This window comes from Hipposideros armiger, unplaced genomic scaffold (genome assembly GCF_001890085.2).
Source record: "Hipposideros armiger isolate ML-2016 unplaced genomic scaffold, ASM189008v1 scaffold_1517, whole genome shotgun sequence".
NCBI lineage: Eukaryota > Metazoa > Chordata > Mammalia > Chiroptera > Hipposideridae > Hipposideros > Hipposideros armiger.
In genome coordinates, this window is record NW_017732867.1 from 198483 (window position 1) to 209471 (window position 10989).

A 10989-nucleotide genomic window follows, 5' to 3' on the forward strand; every position below is an offset into this window, starting at 1 on the left:
TGATTCTTGCATGGGAGCATAGGAAGAGCTTCCTGCATTTATGTCACGGCTGCTTCGTGTTCCATAATGGACCGTCACTTATTCGTTAAGCCAGTTTCCTAGATGGAGGCTTCATTTCTTTCTAATGTTTTGCTTTCATAATGCTCAGTAGATAATTTGGTGTTTGTACCAAATGTCCACGTGTCAGTGTAGGATAAACCAGAAGTGGAATTGCTGGGTCAGAGGGAGTGTGCATGGGAAACTTCGTGAGCTAATACCCACAAGCTGTCCCCACAAGCACTGTGTGATGTCTGTTTTCTCACCACCTTGCCAACATAAAGGGTTCTCCTACTGGTTGATTGATATTTGCTGATCTGGTGGGTAAGAAGTTTTTCCTCACTGTGGTTTTAATTTGTATGTCTCTTATGAAAGAGGCCCTGCATCTTTTTTACATTTAAGAACTATTTTTATTTGCTTTTTGGTAGCCCCTGCCCGTTTTTTCTGATGGTCACTGGTCATTTCCCTACTCATTTGAGAGAGCCCTTTATGTACTAGGGAAATTAGCCCTTTGTGCTATGAGTTGCAAATATTTGTTCTCAGTTTGTCGTTTGTGTTTCGACTTTGCCCATGGTGGTACTTTGCCATGCAGAAATTTTTTTAAGTGTTTGCGTAGTCAAATGTTTCCATCGTTTCTTTTGTGGCTTCTGGGATTTCTGTTTTCCTTACAAAGGTCTTTTTCATTGTAGAGTTATTTTTAAAAAGAAAACAATTCTAAACTTTCTTCTAGCACATGTATGGTTTCATTTTCTATTAAATGATTGATCCCCTCTAGAAATTATCCTGATGTGAAGTATGGCTTCATATTTTTCTAGGCGCTACCCTTTGCGTAGCATCTTTTATTGGATAACCCATCTTTACCCCATTTATTGAAATGCCACCTTTTTCTCATGCTAAATTTCCTGGACATACTTAGTCATATTTCAGTCTGTTGATAACCATGAATATACCATTTGCAGCTTTATAATATATTTTACTGCAAGGGTGGCGCTACTACCCCCTCACTACTCTTTCATAATTTCCTTGGCTATTATAGCTGCTTCATTTTCCATATGAACTTTATAATGCTTGTTTAAATCCAAATATAAGCATTCTGTTATATTTATTGTGTATCTACTAAGTTTATAGATAATTTAGGGAGAATTGACATGTTTGTGATGCCAAGTTTTCTAATGCAAATTCATTTCTTCCAGTCTCTTAATTCCTAAAGAGCATTATAAATTTTTCTTCTTATCTCCCTCTCACGATTGTGAACTCCCTGGGGACAAGAGTGGAGTCATCCTCTGAGTGTGGGTTATTAGTAATGATATATATACTGGGGGGTGCCAAAAAATGTATACAAGTGGACACTTTGGTCAGCGTTGCTCAAGCAGTAGTTCGCCATAATCAGAAGTGTCCGGACGATGATGTAACCACTTTGAGCACTTCTTGTAATTGCAGAAGTCAAATGTGACTTGTATTCATGTTTTGTTATTGGTATATATTGACTATTACAATTTTAATACTGCTTTCCTTTCTTAAAAATGTGCACACATTTTTTTGGCACTGTGTGTGTGTGTGTGTGTGTAAACGAAGCATATTTTTAATTAAATATGTTAAGAACCCATGTCTTTTTTTTTTTTTTTTAGCTGAGCCATCCTGCCACCTGTTGGCAGCTCAGCGGCAGCTCAGCTCGGGCCAGGACTAGAACCGCTGTTGCTCAGAGCTTAAACCTTTGAGCGAGCTCTTAACCAACTGAGCCACTCAGCCGGTCCCCCATGTCTTTCTTAATGCCATTGCTTGCCATTTCGTGAATTATTTTCTTCACATTAAAGAAAGACAAGACATGTGCTGATTCATGTTGAATGTCAGCACTGTAATTCTCATAGTCATCTCTTAATAAACGTGTTCTTGAAGGGCACCCCATGTCGGTAATGCAGGAGCTTTCAGCTTCCCCCACGAGGAATGGTAGCAGATACGATGCGATTCTTCAGCTCTCCTCTTCCCTCCGCCCCAGCTCTGGCATAGATTTTGAGGTGGTCTTTGGCCAAGACACGGCGAAAGGTAGTGCTGGGTTGGGCGAAGAACAGACCGTTGACGTAGATATGTGCGTGTCCTCCAGACGGGAGAGGGGTGAGTGGGGGAGACAGGGGCAAAAAAAGGTGGTCTGTGTGCCGGGCGTCAGCACCCGTCCTGTTTGGTCAGCACAGGCAGTTTTTCCAAATCCATAATTTAGCAACAGGAAAGGAGGGACAGGGGAGTAGTGTGTTCTGTGCGCAGCCTGAACTCCAGGAGCCACTGGACTCCAGGAGCTGCCACGCGTCCTCCTAGTTAGGTATCTGACACCAGCCTTGCTCTTTGCAGGACGAGCTCTCCCATGGATGGCATTTGTCAGGTGGAACCCTGGAGCCTCTTCATAAACTCCAAGCCCACATAAAACATAATGTCAGAACCAGCTCGAGATACACACGAGGAGAGAGGGCTGTGCTGCCGTCTGTGTGTGGGGGGGAGTCTGACCAGTCCCGAACACTGTCTGTGGAACAGGAAGATACTGGGATCAGAGAGAGACACTTAGCACGTGGATATCATTCTGAAGGGTGTTCACTGGTTTTCTCTGAACTTTAAAATTGAGTTTATTTTTCCTTAGAGCAGAAAGCGTATTTTCTTTTTAAGCGGTTTTGTTGTAACTCATGTGCCTGTTCTCTCTTAACATTCGGGTTTTTTAGCTTACACGATGAGCCAGAGGTCCCAGCTCGCCCCGGTGGCCTGTAGTCTGTATTTAGAAACCAGTTACAGGAACAGATGTCCTCTCTCTCTCTCTCTCTCTCTCTCCCTCCCTCCCTCCCTCCCTCCCTCCCTCTCTCTCATACATGGCCACTTTTGGTCATTTCANAAAAAAAAAAAGAAAAATTGCCTGTACTCTACTAACCCAGCATTGTAGCATCCATAACGATATGGGTATATAGCATTTCCTCCTGTGCCATTAGAAATTGCAGACTCAAAGAGTCTAGAAATAATAGTTGCTTAAACATGCAAGGGTTTATTCTCTCACGTAAAAGAAACCCTGAGGTAGGCGGTCTAGGTCTGATATGGTGGCTCCATGCAATCACCAGGGACGCCAGGCTTCTGTCTTTCTACTTGGCTGTCCTCTTAATGTGGCCTCTAGAGTGACCCCAAGGTCACCTCATGGCCCAAGATGGCTGCTGGAGTTGCAGCCATGTGGTCTGCATCCCGGAGACACAAGAAGGGAAAAGGGCAGAAGAATTAACTCCCTGCCTTTTAGAGATTCTCCCCACAAAGAGACCAACCCCCCAGAAATGGCCACAGTGTGGTCCCATGGACTCACCTACCAGCAAGCGAGACTGAGGTCTGTAGTTTTTTTTTCCCAGCAAGGCACATTTCCAGGTTTCTGTCATGAGGCAGGAGAGACTTCTTTTGGGGAAACAATCAGCAGACTGCTACGTTTCTGAATCTTTACACCCATCTCTTCAGTGTTTTGTTGAAGCAATCTCAAATAGTGGGTCGTTGACATCAAGGCGTAAACATCGAGGTACACATCAATAAGCACAATGTGGGGCTGGCCGAGTGGCCCAGTTGGTTAGGAGTTGGCTTGGGACGTGAGCTCTGAGCAGCAGGGCCCTGGTTTGGATCCCACATGAGGGCCAGTGACGCTGCGCCCTCTACAGCTAAGATGGTGAACAACAGCTCGACCTCGAGCAGGGCTGCCGTGAGTCGCCAGCGACGGTGTAGGCTGCAGTGGGGCTGGCCGGCAGTGGGTGTGAGCTGCCGTGAGCTGCTGTCCAATGGCCGGTGACCGACTGCCTCAGCCATGAAGAGCGCAATGATCAAAATACCAACATAGGCCAGTGAAGCGATGTCCTCCACAACTAGACTGAAGAACGAAAAGGACAGCAACTTGTCTGTTCCCCTTCCCCAATTCCCCAATTAAAAATAATAACAATAATAATACTAATAATAAGCAGAATGTACTACATGTTGTTATTTGTCACTCTGTCTTTCCACAATCCTTTCCTATGAATTTGTCATTTATACACATATTGATAGTGTTTTATGAATATTCAGTTGGTACAGACTTATCCAGCATTAGAAGGGACCTTAGATTTTTCCAAGGGTTGCATATTCAGATGCCTGCAGGAACCATTCAGAGACCATCAATGAGTAGGTAGGTCAGAAGTCAGTGTTGAGGACCATGATAGGGAGTGGTGGGGACTGTGGCAAAGAGAGAGCATGCCCATTTAAAGGGGGCCACCGCCACTCAGCTCCATGCATCATTGCCATTGGAGAATGCTGGTTGCGTGGTGCCATATCTTCTGATTTTGTTTTTTTTCAGGACAAACCAGAAATCTAGATTGTTATCTGAAATGCCCTGGGGGTTTTGACTTGGCAGCCAATACATTCAGTTGTTAAAAATACCCGCCAAACGCAGTGCCTTCCGTGGGCTGGTTTAGGGTCCATCCCTCATTTTCCAGTTGGCAGTGAAGCCCTGGGGAGGTTAAGTAAGCGCCTGTGATGTGGCTACAGACTTTGCTCTTTGGCCCCACCTCAACAAAACTTAGTTCTCTGTGGCTAATTTGTCACAGAATACAAAGAAATAACAAAAACTTGCAGTTGAACAAGACTACCCTGAAATCTCCCCTTCAACTGGCTTTCATTTTCTGTTTAAATCATTTTGGGGTGGTGGAATCAGAGAAAATTGGGCTGGAACCCCGGCTTGACTATTTCACAGCTGTGTGACTCTGGGCAAACCTCTGGTGGTGTCTCATCTGTGTTTTCTGTACCACCCGTTTTTTTTCTCACTTGCTTCTCTCTTTCTACTCGTCCTGCTTTCAAGTAGCACAGAGTGGTGGCTAAGACGAGGGTGTCTGGAGCCAGATGTGAACCCTAGCTTCTCTACCTGCTAGCTGTGTGACCTTGTCAACTTACTCAAGTTTTCTGTGCCTCAGTTTCCTCATGTGTAAAAGGAGATAATAATAGTACCTACTTAATAGGGTGTGGTAAGAATTAAACGCTTGTGTGAACAGCTGAGCTTGGCACGTAGGTCGTGTTATGTAAACACCGTTCTCTTTTCTGTTTTCTCTGCTGCTTTGGAACCGTAGATCTTTCGCACAGTGGGCCCTGCTCTGGCCCCCTGTGTCCCAGGGAGCACTTTTAGCGCTTGGTGCCGCTCCGCAGCCAGCCTCCTGCCCCCAGCCTGGACCCAGACCCAGCAGGCCATGCGGCTCCCCCGCCCAGTACTTTCAGTTCTGTTCTGTTTCTGGTACCATGATTTTCAGTCCGTCTATGCCCTTTTACTTTTCTCAGCATGCATTTTTTTTCCGTCATTGCTGTACATTGGAAGAGAAAGAATGAGTAAACCAACTGCGATCCTGACCTAAAGCCTCGTTCAGTTGTGTCATTGGTCACATAGAAACGGTACCTGTCAGGCGCTTCTGCAGATCATGTTACCAGATGAAGGGTAAAAGCAGGGTGAGTTTGCTTTGGCCCGAGTTCTGAGCGCAGCAGATAACTCCTCCCGGAAACCGGAGAGAGCCCATCAGTCTGTGGATTGACAAAGGCTCCCCCAGCAGGTCTGTTCGAACGGCCAGGAGTGTGGCACACACGTTGGCTACAGAGACTCGTGTTTTCCCTAAAGACTTGAAATGCGGAGAGGTGCAGACTGTGCTTGTATTTATTTCATTTAAATTGCTTCTTTCTCATCACCATCCAATCTTTTCAGCTTTTAGGTGAATTTGAATACGAGATCTGACCTGACCGGCCCAGCTGTACAACTCTTCAAGGACACTTAATATTCGCAGCAGAGAGGAACAAGGGACATAAGTATGTATTGCCCTGGCTCTTATTTTGACTCCTCTTCCCCCTGCCCTTATGTTCCTCAGTGGGGAGGGGAGGACTTTTTTTTTTAATTCATTAAGTCTACACCAACGAGGAAACTGGTACAGCCAGCCACCTGCTGTGATCCTCTGTTCTCCTTCCGACAAAGAGGGCAAGAAAGAGCATCTGTTTCGGTTCCATGTCAGAGAAATGTTGGAGTTCCTGCTGGATCTTGTTTTTGGCACTTCCCTCACTAGACTTAAAAACCCGTATTAATGAGCTGCGTTGTTTTGGATGTTTGTTTCTCGCTGGCTTGACCTGCACAGGTGACAGTGCTCTGAAAGGGGGGGGGGCGCAAGTTGAACCCATAGGACATCTTCGAGTGCAGTCTTGTTTTAGGGGTTTATAAATAGCCAGTCTTTTGAGAGGGGGGTGGCATAGCCCCAGGAATGAGGTGACATGTCCCCAGAAGTTGAGTTTTAAGGAAACTGTCAGCTCTTAAAGGTGGATGCAGTTGAAAGTATATTCGGAGGTCTAGCCTGGACTCGAAATTGTGTCGGATGCATTTTTAAACATTCTTTTCTTGCCCTGGTGTTGGAAGGCGAGCTAAAGAGCTGTGATCTTTAGTTGCCTTCCTCACTGAGCCGAGAGCCCCTGCCGGAGATCTTCAGCAGTGTGTTTACATCCTGTATTTGCCGGTCACCTTGACTTGAGAAAAAGGTTTCTGTCCCCTCTGGCCTTGCCGTGGGCCTCGAGAGAGTTCATTCTGTTATGCCCCAAACATGTTTTGGGGAGATTGTTTGGTCCTGCCTGTTCTGTCTGCCCTGTCGTTGGCCACCAGAGTTCTCGTGCTGACTGTTTTTAGCCGAGGCTACTTGAAGCCATTCCAGGGGAAGCTGTTGCCATAGCTACCTTGGCTATGTTCCCACTTTCTCCTTTTTTGTTAGCTTGTGGTTTCCCTGATTTTTAAGGTGACAGCTAATGTTCTGTTTTCCTGCTGAGCAGCGAGGAAAAGACTGGGTTTTGGTTGTTGTTTGGTTGTATGTGTTTGGAGGGTTGCGTGCATCTGTGTCTCATATATAAGGTAAAGCTACTTCAAAAGATAAAATATTTGGAGTGCTTGGGAAAAGCATGCACACACATTTTCCATACACTGATTTTTAATTTTAGCAATTAAATTTGGTCCACTTTTAGCCTAATTTTGGATTAGTGGAGGAAAAAATTGGCTGAGCTCAGTTTCATACTGCCCGAAACCTCCAGGAAAAAGGACCCCTGCAACCTGGGCTGGGTCTGAACTTTACTCCAGGGCCCTCCTAGGAGCAGGTGGTCGAGTCAGGCCCAGGTGGTTTTATCTCATTCTGTTCTAAAAATAGAGGGGTGGGACCAGCAGACAGAGCAGTCCCAGCCCAATCTCTGTTACTTCACACACACCTGGTGCCCCAGGGGCAGGTTAAGTCTGCAGAGGGATTGGAGGCTGCCTGTTAACAGATATCAGAGTTGATTCCTCCCTCTCTGACTGGACTTCTTTCTCACACTCTCCAAAGGACTCCATACTCAGCATTTTCCAATTTGTTTATCTTAGAAGTGTTCTTTCCATTTACATGAAACAGAGCTACCCCACCCAGCCTATCAGTGCTCAGGACAGTTTGTGATTTGGACTGTTGCCAGTTCTCTGGTGGCTGTAAGTCACTGATGGCAATCTACCTGGTGAGCCCTGTGGACACATCTGGATCATAATCTGTCATTACGGGCTTTGTCACCTAGTGTGTGGGCTCCACTCCAACTCACTGTGCCTCTACTCCCTAGATCAAGATGAATGCCATGCTGGAGACCCCTGAGCTCCCGGCCGTGTTTGACGGGGTGAAGCTGGCCGCAGTGGCTGCCGTGCTGTACGTGATCGTCCGGTGTTTGAATCTGAAGAGCCCCACAGCCCCCCCTGACCTCTACTTCCAGGACTCCGGACTCTCGCGTTTTCTGCTCAAGTCCTGTCCTCTCCTGACCAAAGAGTGAGTAGACCTCATGCCTGCTGTATGCCCGCCTGCTGAGCTGTTTGGCTTGTGCGGTGTTCAAAGAGAAACCTTCTCACATTACGTCCTCCAGGCCTCCATGTGAAATAGTGGCACGCCTGTGAAAATAGCCACAGTCTCCACAGAAGTGTGAATACTGGAGGGGCAGGCGACAGAACCAGATCTTGGTTGTCTGGAGTGGTCATCCATGACAAGGGCTTTGCAGAAAACGGTAGTCACGTTAGGTAGAGGATGAAAATGTAGACAGCATTCTAACCCTTTATCAAATGCACTGGTGTCAGGTCGAGAGTGGAGAAAAACAGTCCTGGCCCCAAATAACTGAAAAACAAAAAAGCACAGATTTATGAGTTGGGTACTGTCCGTCTGTCTTGTTGAAGACTGGACTGATATTAGCTAAGGGCACCCACTTAAAGGGAATGCCTCCATTCCGAGTGAACTGGGTGTCCCTGCGTGAGCCCAGGTCTGTAACTTGGAGGTGGCAGGGGTGAGCCCTGCTTCTGCGAAAGGAAACCGTAGTTGTAAATGGTGCATTTTATGCCACGCAGACTGTTTTCGAGCGAAGCCTGGTCACGTTTCCCTGTTCATGTCTTGTGAATAACCGCATCTTTCTTCAGGGCTCAGGCCAAGCCTCACGCAGGAAGCATTTCGTGTTCTCCTGGGTCTGAATTCCTTCCTCCTTTCTCTCCATGGCTGCTTCACTCTGTTTGTGCCTCTTCAGGCATAGTCCATGCTGCCAGGTGGGCCTTATCAGACGGAAGCTGCTTGGAGAGCTGTCGTATTCACACTGTGTCCCCTCAGCGCGTGACCCACGCTCTGCGGAGTTTCTAATGCTAAGTGGATCACAGCAGAAGCTTTCCCCTGCATCCTGATATATAACCCCACACCACCTCTACTGGGAGGGTCGGTGACACTGGGTGAATGACTCTCTTCTAAGAGCAGACAAGTGGGCGACAGACACATCTGAGAGTTTGGGCTTTGCTTCCTCGTTTGATTGTCTAGTTCATGTTCACATGCTGTTAGCCAGAGGAGCTGCCCCGTGGGCTTTGGCTATTGTGTACTGTTTCCTTGTCGTTGCAACAGTGATGCCAAATGTTACCAAAGGTTGCAATCAAGTAACAGAGATGTATAACTCAGTTGTGTTGCCCAGTTCTCGTGGAGCGCCATGTACAATATAATGTCGTCATATTGAATTTGGAACTGCCACTGCTGAGGGGACTATCACAGTGGCCCCATATCAGGTGTTAGGCAAGCAGTGTTTTCAATGAAAAACCTCCTCTGTAAGAGAGTACACAGAATCTGTATGCTTTTCAAATTGTCCAGCATGTTTCTTCAATACTTAATTTAGATAATTTACTAATCTGGACTGAAGTAACACTCTCAGATTGCGTGGGACCCAGCTAGATGCAGTTCCTGGGCCATCTCATTTTTAAAGAGCTTTTGAAAACCCAAGATATTAAAAACCCTGTAAGTTTATATGCAGATGAGTATAAATTTGTACCCAGCACTGGTTCCTGAGTGATTAGAGGAAGCCACGGCAAAGCTGCTTTGTCCAGGCTCCAGAAAAACGTCACGTAAGGTTTGAGTCCATACTAATCGTCCAAAGTGAAAAAGAAGAGCTGATTGTGGCACTTTTTTACCTGTCTTCCTGTTTTCCTTTAAAAAGTCACCCAGGGACATTAAGTCCGATGGTTTCTCTTTGCTTTTTTTCCCTCCCTGGCACGCTTTCTTCACGAGCCTAAGGTACTAGCCCAGCAGTGTTTGACCTCTAATAAGACGCACTTATCCCCTCCCCTCCGCCCCCCGCCTCCCCATGGAAGTGTGTCCCTGGTCACAGTCTCCGTGGACCTCATTGCTATGTCCACCTCTCCCAGCATTCACTACCCCTGTCATTAACCAGTTGCCATGCACCCTCCTGGTGAAATCCAAACGAGAGAGGTGCGGAGGCCAGCCTCGGTTACTTAGGTATGGTGTGAAGGTTGCTATGAGGGGACAAGTTCCCCAGAAACTGTTTCCTTCCGAGACCTGTCCTTTAGATGACAGGACCAGCCCTCTCAGAGCATGTTGGAATGTTACTTCTGAAGCTCAATTCCAAACACCCAAGCTCTCTGACTTGAACATGACAAATGATTGAAGGGCAGGATGCACTTTTTCCCCTCCATCGTTTAACCTCTTGTTATTCATTTAGATGCTAATTTTAGGAATACCTATATCCTTCATTCATGTAGCATATCATCAAGATGTTTTCACTTGGCTCTTTTGTCCACATGACTGCATTGTATGTTTTTTGGGGGTATCTCATAGGCATTATGCCTTGTAATCCTCTTAGCCACTTTGAGGTTGGATTCATTTTCCCTCTCATTTTAAGGATGGGGAAACTGGGAGTAGCAGAGAAGGAAACTGAACCCAAAGTTTGTGACTCCAGACTTGGTTCCCTCCTTATCAATGGAGAGGTGGACAGACTTTTTTGAAGGTGCAGGTGACAGAAGTGAGGCAGGGGGCAGTAAGGGGCCAGTCTACGATGAGAATCTTTAGCAGGACTGGCCCCAGAGTGGCCTTCCAATATCCCAGTGACCCTCTTTCTATTTTAATCCCTCTGTCGGAAGCCGCTATCCTCAATGTTAGTTCTCTGTGTTGCATTTCTGTCACAGCCTCTCATCTATTTAAAGCTGAGGGCAGGAAATATGTCTGTTACGAGTAAAAGTTCTTCTCCTGGGACTTTGAAGATTTTTTTTCCTAGAGGAAGCCTGTCTGCAGCTTTCACCCACAATCGTCTGGGCTAGAAAGATAAGTTAACTGATTTACAACAAGCTGATGGCATTACTCAGTAACCCTGACCGGAAGCAGCCGGTTATTGTGACTTATGTGGAGAACATTTCCTCTTGCTGTTCTGGAATAGAAAATAAGTTGATGAAAGGTGAACATTGAAAACAGAAGAGCAGGGATTTCCCCCACTTCTCCCTCACCTTTGAGCATTCAAGTCAGTTTTAAAATCTGTTTTAAGGTAAAGATGCACTAGAAATGAATTTTTTAATGTCTGGAGGAAAAACTCTGGGATAATATGTTTCTTTCTTCACTTAGCAACAGATCAATATTTACCCAGTGATTCATTTTTTTT

At 46.1% G+C, this 10989-nt stretch overlaps 1 protein-coding gene across 1 annotated transcript in view; it reads left to right on the top strand.

Annotated features, from left to right (window-relative positions):
• ABHD2 (abhydrolase domain containing 2, acylglycerol lipase) overlaps nt 1–10989 on the top strand; it is an 89863-nt gene that overhangs the window by 26292 nt on the left and 52582 nt on the right. The window contains exons 2-3 of the mRNA XM_019634153.1: nt 5753–5853; nt 7654–7853. Coding sequence (XP_019489698.1) covers nt 7660–7853 — 194 coding nt within the window. The 5' untranslated portion in view covers nt 5753–5853; nt 7654–7659. The remainder of the gene's footprint in view (nt 1–5752; nt 5854–7653; nt 7854–10989) is intronic.